This window comes from Lacerta agilis, chromosome 5 (genome assembly GCF_009819535.1).
Source record: "Lacerta agilis isolate rLacAgi1 chromosome 5, rLacAgi1.pri, whole genome shotgun sequence".
Taxonomy (NCBI): domain Eukaryota; kingdom Metazoa; phylum Chordata; class Lepidosauria; order Squamata; family Lacertidae; genus Lacerta; species Lacerta agilis.
In genome coordinates, this window is record NC_046316.1 from 49,721,125 (window position 1) to 49,743,803 (window position 22,679).

General features: G+C 43.4%; 1 protein-coding gene across 2 annotated transcripts in view; it reads left to right on the forward strand.

Annotated features, from left to right (window-relative positions):
* Positions 1-8,369: 8,369 nt before the first annotated feature.
* Positions 8,370-22,679, forward strand: part of XPNPEP1 (X-prolyl aminopeptidase 1) — a 32,342-nt gene continuing 18,032 nt past the window's right edge. The window contains exons 1-5 of one of the 2 annotated variants that reach the window (XM_033149718.1): positions 8,370-8,505; positions 11,403-11,502; positions 16,121-16,241; positions 18,628-18,691; positions 20,363-20,467. In XM_033149718.1, coding sequence (XP_033005609.1) covers positions 16,125-16,241; positions 18,628-18,691; positions 20,363-20,467 — 286 coding nt within the window. In that variant the 5' untranslated portion in view covers positions 8,370-8,505; positions 11,403-11,502; positions 16,121-16,124. Of the gene's footprint in view, positions 8,506-11,402; positions 11,503-16,120; positions 16,242-18,627; positions 18,692-20,362; positions 20,468-22,679 lie in introns of those variants that run through there. The other variant, XM_033149719.1, reaches the window with a different exon arrangement.

Consider the following 22,679-nt stretch of genomic DNA (forward strand, 5'->3'; position numbering starts at 1 on the left):
ACGAATCTGACAAGACCACATCGGTCTGCAAGGTGTTTTATGTATCGTGATGGTGGGTCACGGGGAAAAGGTAAAACTAGCCAGAAAGAGGTGGTGTTTGCCATGTACCTCTTCCTTGGCTTTCAACATTGCAAGAGCAGAAGAGGGCCTCCCCATACATTCTCAGCTTCCTGATTTGACCATCATGAAAACTGATCTGGAGGATACATTGAGGAGAAACTTGAACTTCCTTCTTTATCCCCCAGAATTTGAGAATCTGAGGTTTAACAGGAACTGTTGCATCCTCCTTGCCTGGCCATTGCCACGTGTTGTGCTCCTGGATCTGATCCAGAGAGAGGAAGGCTTCCATGCATGGGAAACCACTCCTGTTTATCAAGGGGAAGACAGAACTTCCACAGGCATCACAGAGGACTGCTGCTATTCTAGACAGCCAGGATATGCATGGACAGAACTATATAACTGCATTAATAAGAGCAGTAACTTGAATGAGCTTTAGCTTGCTTTTCCTTCCTTCCTCCTGTACCTTTTCCTCATGTCTTGTGTCTGTTTTAGATTATGGACTTGAGGGAACTGCTTTAGAACTGATATCCATAAGCTACTCAGAGAGCCTTTTTGGCTAAAGGGCAGCATCTAAATGCCTTAAATAAATAACAGCTAATAGGCAATTATGGAAATCTCACTTCCTGCAAGGGTCTTACCATGCCAATTGCCCTTTGCTGCTGTGTGGGAGAGGAACTAAAACTAAGGTCCTTCCCTTCACAAAACAGCAATGGGAGCCATGGCTCCTTTTATTGCCGAAGGAAGGAGAAGAGAAAACAGAATGTTTCCTCCAGGAACAGAAAGCTGTCCTATCCATCTTTCCCATCTGCTACAAGAACTCAGACCCACAGCTCCCACTTGTGCAAACCTAGCTTGTGACCTTCTGAGTGTAACTGTAGACTTGCGTAAATAGCATTTCCGTTTAGATGAGCAGTTAGATTTCGGAATCCAAATGTTTGGGATGTCCATGAGACCATTAGATACATTGCTGTCTGCATTATTTATAGTAATGTATAAGATATTTCCATGTTTGTTTGGGTTCCCCACCCCATCCGGGGAACATGAACTCATAACATGGTTCACTGGGTATTCCAAGGAAATGCTCTTGCATACTATGTTATTTGCTGCACAGAAGTGCTGTACATGGAGAAAATGAATCATGTTGAAAGCTGCTTATAGATGTTGCAAGTAGCCTTTTGTATCCATATCTATTTCATTTAGTTTTTATTGTAAATTCTGTTAAAGTTGTAGAACAGGGACAGTTGGTGTTGGACTCCAGCTCCCATTAGCTCCAGTAAATCTTGCCAATGGTCAGGAATTATGGGAGTTATAGTCCAATGGTGACTGGAGGACCACAAGTTCCCCATCCTTCATCTAGAGACTGGGTGAGTAGTAGTGCCAAGATGAAAGTTAAGAATACAAGGTTGTAGCCAACTCTGACTCAGAGCAGACCCATTGAAATTAATGGCTGTGGCTCACTTAGGCTTATTGATTTCGATGAATCATCTCTGAGTAAAAGTTGGTTGATTACAACAAAGTGTAAGAAGTACAAAACTAATGTCTTCAGCAAAACCCCTTCCTCAGTTGTTTATTGTGTTTTTGTGCATATTAACTCCACTAGATAAAAAATTCTGCATCTCTCCGGGTGTTTCTAGGCTGTCACTATTTTGCAGGAAGTATTCAAGCATGTAGGGGAAATTTAGGTTTGTGCCCTTAAAGTGTGTTAGTTGTACCAGGGCAAAAGAATACTTTAATCCACAATTTTTAAGGCAATGAAACAAAACATTCAACTCATTGCAGTTAGGAAAGTGATGAGGAAATGCACTGAAAACTGTGGGGCAAATGAATGAGCAACATGAGGATGTATAAGCACCTCAGGGTCAATGTTGTATAATCACCTTTCAAACAAACCAGAATGAATGCTCAGATAAGGCTGGGGATAATCTTACCTCTCCATATGTTTTGGGCAAACAAATCAGGATGGATGCTCAATAAACAGGTTATTTGGAGGAGCCCTTAAACTGGATTTGGGATTTCTTCCTTACTGCAGAACTACCACTGTTTCCAGATCTGGTGTTTCATAAGCAAAAAGCTGTATTGCTCATGGAATGGGGATCATATTCCCCACTTCCAACTGTTTGTGAGCAAGAATTACTTACTTCCTGTTGTTGCTTAAGGGTAGTGAAATTTTACCTTCTTCTTTCCTGGGAGTTTGAGTGATCAGAAAGCATGATGTCCTGACACTATCATGCAACTCTGCCTGTAGAGGACCAAAATCTGGTTATTCATTTTAGACTTACTGGGTCCATTTTGACTTCACTATGTCCTGTTTCCTGACTGGACTAGATTTAGCAGTCCAGAGAACAGGGGCAGGGATGTCTGATTTCTGGGGTGGCCACATGTTCTACTTTACAAAGGAATATTCTCTTTGAAGGTGTTTTCCACTTGAAGGGCTGTCTGGTCCAAGTCCAAAAAAGAACTACAAAAGAGCAGGGGCTTTGAAGTTGCCCATCAACAGCTAGCATCTGAAGAGCAGGTTGAACAGGTACACAGATCACCTGCCTCATTGTGTTGAGATGAATTGCATTTCCATTTAAATCACAGTAATAATTTCCATATTTGCATGTAGACATACAAATTAGAATAAGCAACTTTATACAAAACTGCGCATATATATATATATATATCAATTATTTCCTGGTCTTGTGGTGATGCATTTTCTGGAAATTGAGCCCCTGTCTTTAACCTTTGTTAAGCAGCTCCAATATTAACACTATCCATCAAATCCACTGAAATTATTAACAATGAAATTGTTAATAACTAATAAGGTAACAAATATTCTCATATTTTTGCAGCCCCATACAATTCTTTCACAGTATTTGTGAAAAGCACAGTTCATAAATGTATGTAACTTCATTAATAATATTTAGCTGTGACTTCAGGTTAAGTCAATTTTTAAAACAAAAACACAAAAACCAAATGAACCACCCCCTAGGCATCAATAGATCAAACTTTACAATCATAGTACCATAAAATTCTCTTGCACTTGCTGCTCACTTGATGGATGAAGGGAAATTCCTCCCAGATTTAGCCTGTTAGCAATAAAACCAAGCAGATGATCTGCTGTGCCTTCCCTTGGCAGTTATAAACTGGGGGTGCTGCAAGCCACATGATTATATTACTCTACAAGCCATGCTGCAAGTCCTGTGGGTAACCCCAGACTGCAGCAAACACGCTCTAACCTGGAAGCAATTATCAAAAAAATCCTGCACCACAAATCCTTTTGCCTTCAGTCATAGCAGTTCCCTTTGCAATCCTATAGCAGTGGTCATCTGTAACAAACTCCCTTTTCTAAAGGGGGCTAAGCAAAAAGCCACCTGTGAAAATGTGCTTGAGGCTAAATAAACTGGCAAGCTGTTACACTTGAGGGAGCAATCAGGGAAAATATATCAGATTTTGCAGTAATTACGCCTGTCATTTTGAGGTTATATGGATTTGGATGGGAGGAGAGGACTGAAACTGAAAAACTGGTATCTGCTGAGATGCAAGGAAAACAGTGTATCCAATGTAGCACTAAGTACGTATACTTATTCTGCTGCCAAAGTTTTTTTACGCCAGCAGAATGTTGTTGAGCAAGATAACGCACAAACAGGTTGCCGGTAGCTTTGTTGCAGGTGAGATGGCGCAACCTGTTGCACACATTTCTGCCTGCGCAACTGTTGCATTGGATATCTCTGTAGTGTAAAATTAAAACTTCCCAGTCTGCTAGTGCAAGAGTCCTTGCACTAGTGGGCAGAGAATGCTGGACACATCCCTAAGGCTTCTATACTTTTATTAGAAAAATAAAATAACAATAATTGAATAAACAACAACATGCAAACATTAGATCAGGTAGCATTATAGGTCCTTGTGGGGCATCAATAACTAGGAGCAAGATTGTGCCTTACAAGTTGATGCAGGAGAGGGCCTGTAAACAACAAAATGAGAGGGATGTTTGAGGCTGCTTTATCCTACCCACTGCCTTTGGGTCTTATAAGAAGCTGTTGCAGGAAAGAGACTGACTGCAGGAGAGAGACATAATAGGAGGGGTGTTTCTGGGTTCAAGTTGAAACTGTCAAGCTCCTTTGTTATTTGTTACTACTTCCATGCTGTTAATGTAATCTTGTTATATTTATAGTGCTGAAAATTGCCCCCCCCCAATGTTTCAATTATGTTTCTGTTTTGTCCCGTGTGGGAATTGGTTTTGCAATGGTTGCTTTAGAGATGTATCTTTGCCTTCTTTGCTGCTGCTTTGAGCATAAATCATTTTGTGGAAAGGCAACATACAGTGGTACCTCGGGTTACATACGCTTCAGGTTACATACTCCGCTAACCCAGAAATAACGCTTCAGGTTAAGAACTTTGCTTACTTGATTTTGAACTAGCAGCAAGACCTGCTTCCTGCTTTGCACTGCCCCACAAATATGTCCATTTGCTGCAAATTATGAGGAGCAGACACATGGGGAAACACACAGAGGAGCTGTGATTGGTTTTGGCTTCCTTAGGCCTATTTGGCTATTTATAAACCAGGCAATGCCAGTCATGGGGGTGGGGGAGCAGAGTCACATTCAGTGCCCCCCTGTGCACTGTGTGTGTGTGTGTGGGGGGGGGAATCCCACCTCTACAAATTCAAAGAAGCAATCAGGTCTATTTTTCATTTGCTTCAGACCAACACAGCCACAACTGTAACTTACAGAAATGATGGGTAACAAAACATCACTATGTCCAGGCTGCAACATTAATCCTACGCATGTCTACTCAGAAACAAGTTTCATCCAGTTCTTTAAGGGCTTAGTCTTATCTTCTTCTTCTTTGGCAATCACTTGTAGCTGAGTAAGGTTGTCTTCCATGAGCATGGTCTTAACAGTGAGTCAATAAGTGACTGTAGAGGCCAATTCTGGATCCACATATCCTTCCACAGTGGGGACATGGGTTTCCAGGTGGGAGTTGATCACAGTGAGGGTTTGCCAAACGTGTCTTCCTCTTAGCTCATTTCTCCTTTTTGCCCTGAATCCGTGCTTCTTCAAAGTCTATGACACCTTTGGTAAAGGCTGTTCTCCAGTTGGAGCGCTTGCAGGCCAGTGTTTCCCAGTTATCAGTACTTATGCTACATTTTTTTTAAGATTTGCCTTGAGAGCATCTGTAAACCTTTTTTGTTGTCCACCGGTATTTCGCTTTCCATTCTTGAGTTGGGAATAGAGTAGTTGCTTCAGAAAATGATAATCAGGCATCCGAACAACATGACCAGTCCAACAAAGTTGATGTTGGAAGAATCATTGCTTTGACACTGGTGATCTTTGTTTCTTCCGGTACACTGGCATTAGTTTGCCTGTCTTCCCAAGTGATGTGTACTTTTTTCGGGAGAAACACCGTTGATGGAATCTTTCAAGGAGCTGGAGATGGCATTTATAAGTGGTCCGTGTTTCACAAGCGTACAGTAAAGTTGGTAGTACGATAGCTTGGTAAATAAGCATTTTGGTTTCACTGCAAAAGTCTCGGTTCTCAAACACTCTGCATTTCAATCAGCAGAGAGCTGCAGAGCTCAGGCGATGCTGGATTTCGGCATCAATGTCTTATATATAAGGCTAGGACTGCAGCCTTAGGTTATAAAGTAATGATAGGGTTTTTTTTTGTTTTTTTAAAAAAAGGTTGTGGATTGAGTGCTGCATATGGACTAGCTAGAGAAACTATTACATCATGAAGATCAGGATGGCCAACCACTGGGTGATATCCAACATTTGTTTCACTCAGGGTAGACCCATTGAAATCAAGTCATTATTTCAATGGGTCTACTCAAGAGTATTATTTAGTTAGCTCTCACCTGTTCTTTCTCAGCCTAACCTGCTCTGCTGGGGTGCTGTGAAGGTAAAATAAATAGAACTCCATGTAGTGCTAAAAAGTGTAACTTTCAGGGTGCCTGACTACCAAGATCTTCTCAAGGAATCCCCTACCGTCTAAGGCATGGTGGGGAACAAGGAGGAGCAGGGCCTTTTCTCTAGGAACTTCTCTCCTTATTTGTCTGTCAGCCGCTGCCATTTTTATGTACTGTATTAGAAGCAGGTAGAGATGTTTTTGTTAAATAGTCTTTGGTTTTAATGCGGCTGATTGTTGTTGTTTCGTTGTTTAGTCGTGTCCGACTCTTCGTGACCCCATGGACCAGATTGTTTTACCTGTTCTGTTTTACTGTTGATTTTGTTACATTATTGCATGTGTATGTACACATCTACAAATACAACCGAAACCATATAGCTAGCCATCTGTGGAATTGCGGATCGAGAGGCAGTGTATTCATACATAAATAAACAGACACTGATTTGAACTGCTTGGTGAGAGAAAAATGCAATCTTTATAAGGGATAAAAATTCAAATAAGCTGACTGCATTGCTTTGCGTTGCAATAAACAGTCCAATTCTGAGCAGCCCATTTCTTTCTCTCTGCATTTGCCTGGTACATATAAGCTTCAGTGAATATAAGCCACTGCTTCGGAAATGCCCTGGGCCTTATCTTTTGTTCCAGCGGGGCAGGCAGAAATTACAACTTTGCAGATAATCATGGGTAAACTTCACCACTCAGATATCTGCCTATTACACTTGTGGGCTTGCCAAGGGGGAAAGGGTTTCTACCATAACAAAAGCAGTTCATTTTTGCATGGAAATGAACGAGCCCAACATCTCTCTTGTCCCCTTCCTTTTTAAATATATAAAACTTGGATATAATTCTCCAATTTATTTTGTAGATGTATACCTCATATGGTTGTTTCAACTTTTCAAAAGTCTTAAATTATTCTTTTTCTTATTTTATTATCAGGGAGGCTCACCTGGCGCCTTCATTACTTATCTTTAGGCACAACCTGAAAACATTAATCTCCCAAGCCTTCAGCTAATTAAACAATCAATGGCCTCTAAAACTGTGTGTGTTGTTATAAAAATTAGGTTCAACCCCAGAAGGGAGTCCACGAACCCGGGGAAGAGCCTTAGTAGGGCTCCCCTCCTCTCAAGAGCACTTATGAATAAAATAGAGACGATACAGAATCTCCCAAAGCAAGGCGGTAGCTCTTTATTAGAACTGCTGCAGCAGGGTGTTTTTGCAAGCAAAAGACCTCGAACAAAGGCGCGCAAGCTCCTATATAGATTTTTGAAATTGCCCCCCCTCCAGCTCAAGACCACCCCTCCATACATTAGACTTACATCACAAATTGGGAGGGTCTGGTAGGCAACAGTGATCTGAGCATCTTGGACCCTGCCCCCATGTCTCCTCTCGCCCTCCACCAAAAACCCATCAGGTGAAACAAAAGATATTTACATTTCCCTATATCCCAGCCAAGTTAATCACACCCTTTTGTCTGACACAGGTATCAGGATGCCAGAGATTATCACTCAGGCAGAGGGCTGCTGAGTAGCTGGAGGGCAACCCCCCCTTTGTTCCTGAGACAAAGAAATACTTGGTCAGTTGGGAGTCAAAATGGAGTGAGGCCTGTCCTCCTGTGCTGCTTTTCAGACATGTGGCCTTATTTGTTTTGGTACATTAATAACAATTATTATATATAAATAAAATACCTTAAAATTCTTACAACAGTGTGTTTGTGGGGGCAGCGATTGTCTGCTAGATACCTTTGTGTATTTTTGTGTTTTTACACTGCAAACCTCCCTACATTCCTCAAACAAAGAGCGGTGTAATATATCATGGGCGTAGCCAAGGGAGGGGCAGCTGCCCCCCCAAACAAATAAAAATCAATAAAAATACATAGCAAACTGCGGTCCTGCTGCCCCTAACAAAAGGCCTAATAAAAATCCTGGCTACACCCATGTATTACATATAAACAGCGCTTTTTTCTGGGGGTACACAGGGGTACGCATACCCCTAAACATTTTGTGAATCTTTGTACTTTTGTCCATTTACTGTACTTGTTTCCCCCGACTTGAACTATAAAATGGTGATTTTTTTTGAGTCAAGATAAAGAGTACCCCTAAACATTTTCTTTTTATAGAAAAAAAGCGCTGGTAATAAATAACTAAAATTATCCATTTATAATAAAATTGTATTTATCTTTTTTTTTTGTAAGCGGCTTTGAGGGGTGTTAAATATCAAGGGGTGTGTTAGATCTTATGAAATGGCTAAAATAATTTTCCCGGGCGGCTTTTCTTTCCTTCTACCTCGCACACCAGCTAATAACTGAATAAGCTCAGAATGCCAGAGCCAAGGGAAGCCCTTCCTTCCTTCCTTCCCTCCCGCCTTCCCTCCTGCGGGCGGCGAGCATGAATGGGAGCCGCCGCCGCCGCCGCGACGTCACTGGCGCGGAAGCGGAGGTTGCTCCGCCCCTTCCCTTTCCCCGGCCTCGGTGGCTCACGGGGTTTGGATACGTCAGATATGCATTGCAGCCTCCCGGAAGCGCTGAAGTGAGGGAGGCAAAACAGTAGAGGCGGCCAGGTGAGCGATGCGAAGGGCCAGGATGGCCGCTGGGTACAAACGGGGTGGCGCGTCCGGGAAGAGGGCAGGGGAGAAGAAGGGACGCGGAAACTGCAGCTTGATGCATTGCAGGGGACCTCTGTAAAACAGAGGACCCGGCTTTCCAGCAATCTGAAACAAACTAATAAAATAAAGCATTTCAGGCTGTAAAGAAAATGGCTAGGCTTTAATTTCCCCCCTGATCTCTGTGCAAAGCCCCAACGAAGAGTCTTGTGGCATCTTAAAAGAGCAGCACGTTTTTGCTTCCTTGGAGCACAGCTCATTTCACCAGATGCAGACCAGACTATTATTAAGTGTGTGCATGCATATGTATGAGCGTTGCGTGGTGGGCATCTATCGGATCCAGTGTATTTTCCTTGAGAAGGAACTCCCCATTGGTTCACTGGGGCTTATTCCATTGTAAATATGCAATAGGATCCCAGCCTTCAACGGATACATGCTGAACATTGGCTGCATGGGACTTCCTGAAACACCTCCCCCCCCCAAAACCCCCCACATTGCTCTGTGTGCTTTTACTTGTTAGGAATTTTTTTTTTAAAAAGCAGTTGATGGAACCAGAAGGAAAATACGAGCTCTCACTCTTAAGAACGATTGCTTTATTAATGAAAGTGAAACTGTATTTAAATATGACTAATCGGCCAGATGAGACGCTTTCTTTTCTTTTGCAATAATGAGCAACAATAAAGAAAAAAAAACAACCCTATTCTGTCAAGGTTATAATGCAAGATTTCAGATGTGTATGCACCTGAGAAGCAAACAGAATTTTAGACATACTGACCACACACTGTATTCTAGCATTGGTTTAGTATTCCTTAACTAGTCTTCTAACAAGAAAAAGCAACACTTGGCTTGTATGAAGTCAGCACTTCTAAACTCAGGGCACCAGGTACTTCACAGAGTTCCCTGAAGTAGCGAACCTGCAAAAGGCAGGTTGTTCAGTGAAAAGTTTTATGCCGCAAGCTAAAATCCTGTGAACACCTGCCTATTGAAACATATTGAATTTAGTGGGATTTATTTCTGAAGAAACATGTATGGTTGGACTGTAAGTTGCTTATGTAGGCCAAAATGTGTCTTAATGGCAGAACTCTCTAATGTACAGTCCTGGGGACTCATTTCCTAAATGCCCATGTAGCAGCCATAGTAACAGTTTCATAAATAAGTTATTTTATATACTCTGCATATTTTTTGGAGAACTTATTTTCCCAGGGGCTACTTAAAGACCCTCAGTGCACCCTGAGGGAAGGTGGAAGAGGAGAAGCTATGAACAGATAGCTCATTTCACCAGCTTCTGAAGATGCCACCAGAAAAAAATCTGCTTTTTGTGGCGTGTGTGTCTTTTGAACCTTATTTCTGTTATTACTCATTTATAGGCCTCCCTTCCACCCCATTTAGTATGTTACATTTCAAACCACTTTGCATTGCTTTGTGGGTGTACAAAGGCAGTAGATAGGTAGATAAATAAATAAAATACAGAAATACGGTAATATTAGTGTGTAGGGCTGCTTTTAGCTACTATTCTATTCTATTTGGTTGGTTAGAATAATAGAATTGTAGAGTTGGAAGGGACCATGAGGATCACTTAGTCCAACCCCCCCCCCAAGGCAGGAAACCCCCAACAATTAAGAATATATGGTCTTACAGGAAAAAACAAGGGGTGAGATGGCTAAAAAATAGCTATATCATGTATAATGAGATAAGAATCCAATGTCTCTATTCAGACCAGGTCTCTTCATGGTTTAAAGTTTGGTAATAAGTTACAATTCAGCAACTTCTCTTTCCAGTCTATTTCTGAAATTCTTTTGTAATAAGACAGCTACTTTGAGATCTTGTATAGATTGTCCTGGGAGATTGAAGTGTAAGACCAATCAACAGTCGTCAACAGGTTTTCCACACCTATCTGCCAATCACCCATTCCCAAGACCCTTCTGAGTAATACCGATCCCCACTCTCTCACTATATGTAAGGGTCTGGTGAATTCTGTTTCAGTGCATCTGAAGAAGTGTGCATGCACACGGAAGCTCATACCAAGAACAAACTTAGTTGGTCTCTAAGGTGCTACTGGAAGGATTTTTTTATTTTGTTTCGACTATGGCAGACCAAGACGGCTACCTACCTGTAACTAGTACAATGTACTTTGTCCTCCTTGCAAGTGTTGCCGTCCCCCGTTATGTTTTCTAATCTGTAGCTGTTCCAGAATTAAAGTCTAAACTGATTACATATGGCCTGGACCTTGCTGACATTTATCACAATTTGGATCCTTCCATCAAGCAGTTCAGAGCAACATCAATGGAACCATCTTGTGTATCTTGTGAGGAAGGGGCATCCCTCTTGGTAGTTTTACCTCCCTTAAAAGTTTGGGTGTGTGTGTGTGAGAGATGGCCTGGGAGGGGGGCATCCTCTGTGGCAGCCCCTAAATTGTGGAATTCCTTTCCCACAGAGGTGTGCCTGGCTTCTTCGCTATACAACTTTCACTTCTTTACCCTGGCTTTTGACCCCCGACTTTTGTGATTAAAGGGCCCACCCATATCCTCTGATTGTAATCTGTTTTCAGTTTCGAATTGTAAATTGTGGTAACCCACCCTGGAGCCTGCTGGAGTTTAATGATGATGATGATCATCATCATCACCATCAAGTTTCACGAGGCCTTCAGCCAGCTGACTGGTTTGAGCCCAGATCTAAGTCCAGCCCTCTCCTCTCCACTATGGCACAATGCTTTATGCTCTGGTGTTGTGAAACTGCAACTAGAACAATCCTATCGCTGCAAGGATCGCTGCTTGAGATTAACCACTGTGGGAAGAGAAGGGTTATTGTGGCAAAAAGTCTCTGTACCTTTGAAGTTTTGCCCTTTGCTTTGTCAGGCACTGCTGAGTCAATGAAGAGCAAGGAAGGAGCTGAATAGTGTTTGTGCTGTCCAAAGCTGGGGAACCCAGGATTCCAAGGAAGGACTAACCAGGACAGGTAATTTTTTTTGGGGGGGGGGGCATGTATAGACTGTGGTTCTGTTCTTTAAACTGAGGCGGTATTTTACACTGATGAGAAAATGTCGTTCAAATCCAGCTTTGTTTGTCTTTGAATACCACAGGGGCAGATGATAGCAGGGAAAGAATTAAAACTTACTCCTTCCCTATAATTTAGTGCTGTCAAATTGAGGGAGGTAAATGGCACCATTGGGAATCCAGTGAAATTGGACTAAATGACCACCGAAGGAAAATGGAAGGGAGAAGAAAAAGAGCAGCCCCCCCTCTTTGTTAGAGGTTGAATAGCACTGTGCCAAAGACCTTACTTGAAGGTCTGGTCTTCTCAAGTCAGGAATGAGGCACACAACACAAATAAAATGAGAGTGAATAAGTTTCTTTTAAAAACCAAAACCAAAATGTACTTAGCTATCCATGAAAGAAGTAAAATGGTTACAGCTTGGTTCTCTTAACAGTTTCTTTATTTAGAAAAAAAAGAGCAAAACAGCTTAATATTGTGAGATGCATTCCCTTGAGTTCTGAAGGACTTGTTTCCTTAAGACTGAATTCTTTAAGAGGGAAGCTAATATAGGGAAACATAAATGAGGACTTATGGAACTGGGCAGATCCAAAGTGAGAGAGTGATTTGGAGGCTGTGAGGAACCCTGTGAGGAATCTAACTGTTTTAGAAATATAAACCTTCTAGTCCTCATTGCTGTGTTGTTCTTGTTTTTTTAACAGTGGTATTAAGGGGGGGCCTTTGGCAGTAGAATTTTGTCTTGGCAATAAGGATATAAGGAGCTGGTTTAGGACAGTATGAATAATAGTACAGTATTGGCCAGACAGGCCACCAGAGGCTCTTCAGGAAGTTCTGAGACAGTGGCCTGTCTCATAAAGATATTATACAGACAAGTGGGCTAGAGACTCAGGAATAAACTAAATGTATGACATGGCACACACCGTTTAAAGCAGCTGGGGCTAGGGTGGGAAGAGGACAGCATTGGATTGGGAGAACAGTGCTGGCGAGGCAGTGAATTTTCCTGATCAGAACTGCCTCATTTAAAGCTGCTGTTTGCCCTGTGGGAGACAATGTGCACACTTACCCTGGCAATATTTTCATTACAGTGTAATGAACAATTTGCTCTTGCTTAATTATTACTAGCTTTTGCACCATAGCTTTTCAAAAGGACAGAAGTTTAGGTTGGAAAAGATATGTGTGTCTTTGGGGGGAGAGTTAACCCCTTCCCCTAGTCCTGCTTTCCATCCAGTTCAACCCCCCCCCCCACCCATGCAGCTACTTTTACCTTTGGGAAAAACACAGGAGATCTGATTACAGGTCTCCCGATGTCACATGCAGTTTGGCCCTCAAAAGTGAACCACACTGGAGAAATGCTTGTAACATTTTTGAAGCGTTGCAACTGTGAATGCATTAGCACAGGAATTAGGTCCAGCCTCATGGTACTTACACTTGATTTTTAATGGGATACCTTTCCCCCACAAAGCAGATGTGCTTTAAAAAATACTCACAAAAGTGGGCTAATGAGAGCAAATTTGTTAACTTGTGTGCACTCCTGAACTTTTTTTTTTAAGCTACTGTCATGCGTTACCCAAGTTGTTTCAGACCTTGCTGTGTTCAGATTGCAGTTTTGGAGTATGTCATTGCCTTTCGATCCCAAATCCCCCTTTCTGGTTGGACAATTGAAGTTCAATGCCTTGGTTTGATTTTCACAACTGCACTTCAGTCACATTTATTGGCCACGTGCCGAACTCTTGCTGAGGGTTAGTGAGCATGCAGCAAGCATACCCCATTTTTAATACAGGGCCTGCTCAAGGCTGTTTCTATTTTAGTGGCTAATCAATGGCCATGGAAGATGGTGGCCTGGTGACATGCGGGCAAGGGCCATCTGTTATTGGATTTCTATCGACAGAGGAGGCCGGTCCATTAGGGCAAACGAGACACTGCCTCATCCAACCTTGCTGTTTCCTCAGAAGTCCCACTTGCTTGCCTTCCTTATTACAAGCAGCCCTGGGTGGGGGGGGGGCACCACGCCCTGTCCTCAAAAAGAATATTGTCTTCACCACAAAAATAATATTGTGCAGTTGGAAAGAGTTCAAGGAAAGGCACCCAAAATGATCAAGCGACTCTCGTATGGGGAAAGGTTGCGGCCTTTGTGACTACTAAGTTTAGAGAAAAGGCGAGCAAGAGGAGACATGATAGATGTTCATACATTTATGCACGGCATAGAGGAAGTGGATAGAGAAAAGTTTTCCTCCCTCTCTCACAACGCTAGAACTTGCTGACATCCAATGAGGCTGAATGTTGGAAGGTTGAGGACAGATAAAAGAAAGCACTTCGCACAGTGCACAGTGCATTGGACTGGATGGCCCTTGTGGTCTCTTCCAACTCTATGATTCTAAACTTTGCAACTCACTCTCCCCTAAGAGGCAGTGATGGCCGTCCACCTGGATATCTTTAAAAGAGGACTGGACAAATTCATGGAGGATAGGGCTACCAAGGGCTGCTAGGCCATGATGGCTATGCTCTGCCTCCATGGTTGGAAACTGTAGGAGGGGAGAGTGCTCTTCTGCTCAGATCCTGCCTGCTGGCATCTGGACGGAGTATAGGAGGCTGGACTAGATGGACCATCGGCCTGATCCAGCAGGCTGTTCTTATGACAGCCTCTTCCCCTCAATCTGCCTTTATAGAACTCAGCAGGGGAAAATAGGGGGGCCAAAACTAGAATTAGTTGGCTCTACTCGCCATTGACTCTGGCCTCTCTGTTTTCTGTCCTACGGATCCCAATGGGCACCACCATTGCCAATCAGCAATGGCTTCATGTCCTCATGCCAAGGCAAGCTGCAAGTTCCATTAGAATCCCCATGGAGGGATTCTGTAAATTGGTGATATGGTAGTGGGCTACAGTGAGGCTGATCTTATTCCAAAAGAGCTCCAGTTTCTTTAAGTGGTGTAAAGAAGAAAGAATTTCCACTGGCACAGTTCCCCCCCCCCGCCCCCATCACAACGTTGGAATAAAAAACAACCCTGCACTCACTGAATGTTGTTCAGCCGAATAGCTCTTCCAAAGATAGAATATCGGTCCCTTTTGGAAAATGGTTACCCGGCCTGACCAGATGGTATGTTTCTAATTAGAAGTATGGTCTTGTAGCTTCTGTGTCATGCTGAATGAATATTAGTCACTCAGTAGCAGCTGATTCAGGGCCAATTCCAGTGTGAAGTTGCTTATTGTATATGCCAGTTTCCCATTTCCCCCGTTTCAGATGTTAATTGACATATCTGAATGAGCATCCACTGTTATTTGTGAGTGCCAAATTAATAATGTAGATGTGAGCCCAGGTTAATCTGCGGATGGACCTGCACGATTTTGTATAGCAAATATTCCACCAGCACTGGAATAGTCCAAATAACCTCAGTCTTCTGTGTAATGGTGTCATTCTGGGAATGCACAAATGGTGCCAAAAAGAGTTGTTATAATCCTGAATTGCAATCTGGGATAGAGATGATCAATGTGTGCTGCTTTCTGGGATAACTGACCCAATACTGTTTTGGCATTAAGTGGCATATAAATAAATGATGATAACTAGAAAGAAAGGGTTTTACACCTGCCAGATCATCTATGATGAGAGGCAGGGTATGAATTTTATAAAAGTTAATAAAAATATAGACATATCTTCCAATAAAATGGTAGCTCTGGGGATTCAGTGATCTGTGACACATGAATTGCCCAAAGTTGTTATTATGCTTGTCTTATCTAAATACATTCCCCCAAGAAGCCATGTTTCTTATTTCTCTATTTATTTTGTTTACATCTTGCCTTTCCTCCACGGAACCGCAGGGCAGCACACATGTTCCCCCCCCCCTTCCCATTTTATCATCGCAACAATCCTGTAAAGGAGGTTCGGTTGAGAGATAGTGGCTGACCAAAGGTTCATGGCCGATTGGGGATTTGAACTGCCAGTTTCCCACATCGCAGCCCAAGATACTAACCACTATACCACACTTAACTTGGATTTTGGGAAGGAGACATGGAAAGTTGCAAGGGTAGGGCTGCCAGATCCAAAGTTGGAAAAATGAAACGTTTTCTTTACTTTGGGAAATGTGTTACTGAGAAAGGAGGGATTGTGGAACCTTCTGACTGTCCTTGGCAGTAAACTATAATACGATGGCACATAGGAAGCAGTGAGAAGCTCTAGGAACATTCCCCACAATTGAGAGCAGCAGCAGCAGCTTGTGAATTGCTTCCTTCCTGTTCGATGTCCTTGCCCTTCTCACATGCCTCAGAGCATCTGTTGTGCTTCGTTTCCTAAAGTTTCCCATACACAGTACTTCCTCCAATCTGCCACTCATGAGGCATCCGCTGCCAAGAGATTCATCATTACAAATGCAAGGTCCTGGAAGTTGGCAGAGTGCGGGTTGGGTCAAACTGTACTGCAGTAAAGTTGCCTGTAGGAGAAGAATGGGAGGGAGGGAGGAGAAAGAGAGTTCGCTTGCAGGTTCTGGTTGGAAACCATGGGGTTTCTTTTACAGATTTGAAATATTTAGGTATGAAATCCACAGGACTCAGACTTTTTTTTTTTTTAAAAAAATATATAAATCCAAATAGGAATATGGCTCCCAAGAAGACTACAGAGCTGCTTCATCTGCTTCGACAAGCAATGAGAAACTCCAAATACGTTCCAGAGCCAATCCAAGCCTACATTGTACCCTCCGGAGATGCACATCAGGTATGGGATTCAGCAGAATTGTCTTCTGTCAGTAGAATTCTTCCCTCCCTCGTGCTCCCTCCGCCAAGAGCTAAGGATTAAGGTTCTTTAACCGAGCGTGTTTAATATGTAGAGGTATCCCTATTCTATGCCACCATATCCTAAACCTATATCAAGGTGATGCACACTGTGAAAAGGTCCAGAGTTCTGTTCTCACAGTGGGAATGTTTATGGGAGCCCACAAATAGGCCAGGAACACAATAGCATTCCTGTCTCCCAGCAGCTACCATCATCTATTTATCGCCTTCTGAACAGCCGTCTCAAGGCAATTTACATAGGAGATTATTAGACACAAAATCAGCAAATACATTTAAAACAAGACCGAAACCTTAGGAAAGCAGACCCATTTCTTTGACTGGGAACAAAAAGCATCTTCTGTTGTTTCCGGAAGGTGCAGGTAGTGGATGCTTGTTGTGTCTTGATAGGAATGCTGTTCCACAAAATGGGGGCAGCCACGTGGAAAGCCCTGCTCCAGGATTAATGGCTACTCCATTGTCCACGTTTTGTGCTGTATGCAGAGAACAGTGCCTCCAGCTGCCAGTGCACAGTGTTCTTCATCTAATAAAGCAAGCAAACCAAACACGCACACAGCTATTCTGCTCTCAAGTTGCTACAGGCAAGGGGGTTTTGTTTTTATTTTTTTGCAGCTGCTACAGGTGCTTCTTTTCCTGCCCGAGGCTGCTTCTCTGTAGCTCTGGTTACACTTGTGAGACTTTTAACATGTTCCTGTGGATCTTGGAATATGACCTGCAAGATTCTTTATTTCTTTGTGTCGCTTTAGGGAATGCAGTAATGCAAAGACCTCGCATTATGCTTTTCCTGCTGGGCAAGTTTATCAGGTTTGTTCTGTTCGGTTCAGAGAGCTGAATGGACAGGAAGAAACCCACCCCTCCTTATTTTGTATCCACTAGATTTGCTGCATGCCATGACTTCAGCAAAACTGTGTCCGTCTGTCCCCCACATTTACATGGTTTAAGCCTTGATTCCCAGGACATGCGTGCTGAAGTAGACAGAGTGACCAAGGAGTCCTGGGTTCAATACCCCACTTGGTTACGAAACTCACCGAGAAAGCTTGCAATCTATTAGTTTACCCTACCTCGCAGAGTTGTTGGGAGGATAAAAGGGTGGGACTGGCAATGCATGTCTCCCTAAAACTTCTTAAAGGAAAGGTGGGATAGAAACGTAATAATGAATTAAGAAAAAGAAGAAGAAGAATGAACTGCCTGGCTGATTTTCTACCTGTGTTCCTTAGCAAGGCTTCACATGGGGTGGTGGTGATAGGGCTGCCTACCATTTCACAGCTTCAAAGTTATCTTATACAAAGTAAGCATATATACTTAATTTCATAAATTATTTGTGGGGCTGGAAGGAAGCTGATGGTGGTTAGCTGTGCTAGCCGTGGTTAATGCTAACCAGAGGTTCTGTTGGAATCAGGGTTTGATGCACTTGTAGACCTCGGTTGAAGGGTACCTGGCTAGGTTGAAGCATGATTAGCGTTGATAAAAATATCACTGTAAACCATGATTCAGGCCAATAAGAAAATGGAAAATAGGAAGAATAGGAAGGATGCATTCCCGAGGTTGCCTCAGTTTGCAAACCACTGTGTGGAGCCGGTATTGTGACTGCATTAGTCTGTGAACATCAGAGCTGAAAAGCTACCTGTTTTAGAAAAAAGTAGATTCTGCCTTAGCAAATTAGGTTCTGAATTGCATGGGGTACATGCCAACAGTGGAGATGTGTAGGCTTCTTTGCTTCGAGCTTATAGAAAAGGCCAGAACAGCTCCCCTTAACGGGGAGATTTTAGGCAGAAACCCATTTTCGAGTACTTCTCATAAAATCCAGTTAGAGGATGCCAGTAAAATAAAGCAAAGGTTACAGATTTGAGGCATATCGTCTATTACAGCTTCCAGGATCAGAAGATAACTGGGGGCATTTCTTCAGCTTGTGTTGCCACATCAAAGGCCTGACTTGTTTGGCTGGACAGTGGTGTGGTCAAGAGTGAAATAAACATGAGCGCTGGGAGAAATGTTGGAGGAAAAAGTACTGCGGATCTGAAATAAACAAATGAAGGATAAACATGGAGGTTTAAATGTCTCAGCGGAATAATTAAATGAAGGCAGCCTTCCCCAGCCTGGTGCCCGCGAGATGTTTGGGATTCTCACCAGCCGCAGCTGGCACAGCTTTGCAGAGGAAGAGCTTGTTCAGATTTTTAAGTATTTCTTTGCATCTGGAAGAACACCTGATAGGAGAGCACAGCTAATTCCAGGAAGCATGTTCTGCTGCTCTTGGTGCTGTTGTGCATCATTAGGCTCACTTTCCCCTTTTTCTTTTCACCATTCATTTCTAGAGTGAGTACAGTGCGCCTTGTGATTGCCGAAGACAGTTCATCTGCGGGTTTGATGGCTCAGCAGGTATGTTCCCAGAACTGTGCTTGACCCCATCACATTTGACAGTTCTTAAGCTTTGAATGCCAAGCTCCTCCTCTGAGGATCACGGGCCAGAACATGAATCTCTCCAACTCCCTCTAAAGCTAAAGTTCTGTACAGTTGTTGCTGTTATTTTACATCCAGTCTGGATATGGCTGTTTAATAACCTCCATGTAATTTGCAAAATGTCTTGATACACCAACCCACCCACCGCTTAAGACAATCTCTAAGTGGTTTACAAAAGGCATTTAATATGTATAGGTAACCCAACACCGAAACTGCAAAACTACAATATAATACAATGCAATAAAACAATAGCATTCCTAAAAACAACAACAACATAGCAGCTCATTTTGAAACACTGTTAGAGTCAACGATCCATTCTCTCTTCTTCCTTCCCTTTACCAAAGCACACCTCGACTCACGAAATACAACACACAAATACAACACTTGTGGGGTGAATCGGGAGCAGTGAAAGGCGTGGCATGGGGATATGGGGTGTGGTCTGAGGAGGGTCCCAGAAGCAAGACAGAGACACAGGCTTTATGTTCTCTACCCCTGGTGTGTAGGATTGCAGCCTTGGGGAAGGTGATGTCAGTGTCTGTTTCCTCATGGTTTTATATACTAGGGAGGAGTAGGTACTGGTCCAAACCTGGCTGCTATTGTGTGTAACTTTTTAAAGTGAAGAAGTCAGTTCTTAGCATGCACCATAAACAGTTCTCTCAACCACATTTAAGGCAGACTTTGTATATATTCCATATTACCTGCTCTGGGCAGATAAGTCTATAGCAATGTTGCTGTCGAACTTTGGTATGTGCGTTGGGGTGGGGTGGAGAGAGTTGGCTCAGCTCACTTCTGGAAAAACTGTTGTGCTTTGCAGTTTGCGTGCTGGGTTGAAAGAAAAACACGAAGGAAAAGTTTGACTTGTCCCTTCCCCTTTCAGCATCTACACCAGCTGGAATGGTGACGTAATACCTGTGTAGTAATGAGCTTTTGCCGACCCCCAGATGACCCTTCAATAAAGTGAAAAATCCTGTTAACTGTTTCATACAGTGATCGCAGCTCGCCTTTCCCCCCTCCTCTGCAAAGCCAGTGGAAACAGATTTGCTTGCAGTTTGGCAGATTGGGGGATTAAGCGGTAAACAGTGTTGGTTAGCCAAGTTCAATCTTCTTAAAAAACATTTTTTTCTGCATCTGAAATCGCTGGACATTGAAATTCGGCTAATGGGTGGGAAAAGCCTTGTTTATCTTTCATAGGGACAGTGTGTTCTGTTTAGCAGCATGTCCTGTGATTACACACATTAAACTACAGCTATGAGATGTAGGTTTCATTTCAAGCTGCGTGCGTGATATATATGCATTGCAAGCATTGTCAAGTCAGCCATTCTGTGGGGCTTTGTTTACCCCTTACTGTAAAACAGTCAAGTCCAGGTGTCAGCACCCTAACTATAGTTTATGTCCCAGGAAGTGAGTATTTTAGCTCAGGCCTTCTCAAGGTAAACTCTACTGTTCTGGCCTGACTTTCAGATGCTTTGGAACAAACTTAATTCAAGTTCGATCATTTTATTTCCCTTCATTTATTCAATTGGCACCACTGGCCATGTGTGTGTGTGTGTACAATATATGACCACCTCTCCCTTCTTCACTCTTTCACAGGAACCGCCATAATAACAGCACAAGAGGCTGCCATGTGGACCGACGGACGCTACTTTCTCCAAGCTGCTGAGCAAATGGATACCAACTGGACACTCATGATGATGGGTGTGTGAGAGTCCAAACTAGTGCTTTGCTTTAGCTCTCTTCCACGGTTCCTTTAGTAACTCAGTTGTGCTTCTTAACCCATTAACGTTCCCTTGTTCCTATTGTTAAATGGAGAAAAGAACGTTTTCTTGAACATATTACAGGAGCAGGTCCTCTTGCTTTCCCTCCCTAGTATATCTGCCCAAAGTCAGCGGTTATTTGCAGGCAGAAAGCAAGCAAATCCTAGTTGTTAGGCTGTACCCTTCACCAAGTGTGAGTGTTCTCTGGAAAAATACAATAGCATTTCTTGTGTGAATGTATAAAAGCGAGTTGCAGCTTCCTGTACCGACCCTATGCGAAGAATATAATGGAGTTTGCTTGAATGCAGCCTGAGCGATTGACAGCTGCTGAGCAAAGGTGATAAAGGTGATGTGACCTTGCCCCATAGCGACCTCTTCATTTTGTGTTAGGTCTGATCACTTCCAGGCTCACTTGAAGGTGCAGCTGAGGCCTGTGAATTGTGCACCCAGCTTTCCACATGCCACAGTAAAGAGCCGTGCTGTGCTTGCAGAAAGTCCGCATTTAATATCTGGACATGTAACTCAAAATTAAGAAAACTTTTGTAATTTTTTTGGGGGCATAATTCTAGCTATGGAAATTGTGCCAAATTGCTGTCATTTATATGGGTGTTTAGGAGAAAGATTGAGGAACAGAAACTGTGTGTGTGAGAGGCATGACATGAAAAAGTTGCATCGTTCAGGGCACCCTGAACCACAGAGATGGTTTCAGCTTCCCCAAGACAAGGCATCAGAATTTCTGACTAGTCCAGCATTCCCCATTCTCTTCCTTGCGCTGACCCCGCTTTCACCATTGGGCTCCCTGAACACACCAGTTCCTCCTTTATCGCTGAACTTGCTGCCCGTACTTGCAACTTGTTGTTCCTCCACCCATCCCTTGGTTGCTTAGCAACTGCAGTGCTTTCTGACCTTAGTGAGAACAAAGGTTGATTAGGGAAAGGAGATAGGAGAAGGATAGAGCTGGCATGGGCACCACTTCTCTTTTCAGTGGTACTCAAATCAGCGGAGGCAGGCAGAGAAAGGAAGGGTGCTCTGTTCGGCCACCTCCCAGGTGCTTTGCTCTTGGGGCTAGCAGTAGCTATAGCCAAAAGTAACCATGCTTCAATGTGAGGAGCGCATGGTTTGTGTGCAGAAGGCTTCAGGTTCAAGGGTACCGGTTGGCAGAAATGGAAAAGCTCTGACATCTCCTAGTTGGAGTACGCAACACTGGTCCATCTAGCCCAGGGGTCTGCCTCAATTGTGCTCAGAAGCTGATTGCTCATATCATTTCCCAAGGCAAATAGTAGGGAGCAAACTGAGTTATTAAAGGGGCAACATTCTGGACCACACTGCACTGTATCACAGTGCTCCAAGCTCCAAGTCATTAATTTTGCTGGATCTCTGCAGTGTTTTTAGGTGTGTGAAGAGGAATCCATAAATGGGGTTTGTTTTGGGAGCAGAGGGCTTCTATGATATAGGTTGGTGTGGGGTCATGGTTTTGGAGTATCTGTTCCTAGGGATTTACACATGGTTTGTACTATTGGGTATTCCAGGCGTGGGGAAGTGGACCTGACGTGTGTGCTGGGTCCTTATCTCCCTCAAAGGGCAAGTTTGACAGGGGAGAGGGCCCTATCCACTTGTCGGTAACCTGTGTTGCAATTATGTGCGCAGCACTTTGAAGTCCTGACAATTAGCCAATCACTGCAACTTCAAAGAGCCTTGCACAGCTCTGTGCTATCACAGCTCATCAGCCGATTGGCAAGGCTTTCAAAAAGCCACGGACAGGGCTCTATTGCGGTGTTTCCAACTGGGTGCCATATGGCACTCTGGGGGGTCCAGGATATTCCAAGGGGGCCACAGGTGAAAACCACGTAAATGTGGAGCTGCAGCACGAGGCTAGGGGGCCACAGAGGGAAGTGAGAAGTGAAGAAAAGAAATCCTTTCTTAGACTTTAGCTGCCCCAGATGGGTTTGGCTTGGCCAAAATTGCATTAAGGCCAAATAGGGAGGCTTGGTGGGCTGGGGGTTCCCCACTGCTGGTGCTAATTCCATCTCTGGCACTGCAGTCTTACTTGGGGTTTGGGTATGCATTTCTGCACTTAAATTTGGATATAAACCACTGTGTTGAGGTTTGCTGCTCCCTGTCTCTGTCTTGTGATCCAGGTCTCCGTGCTTGTG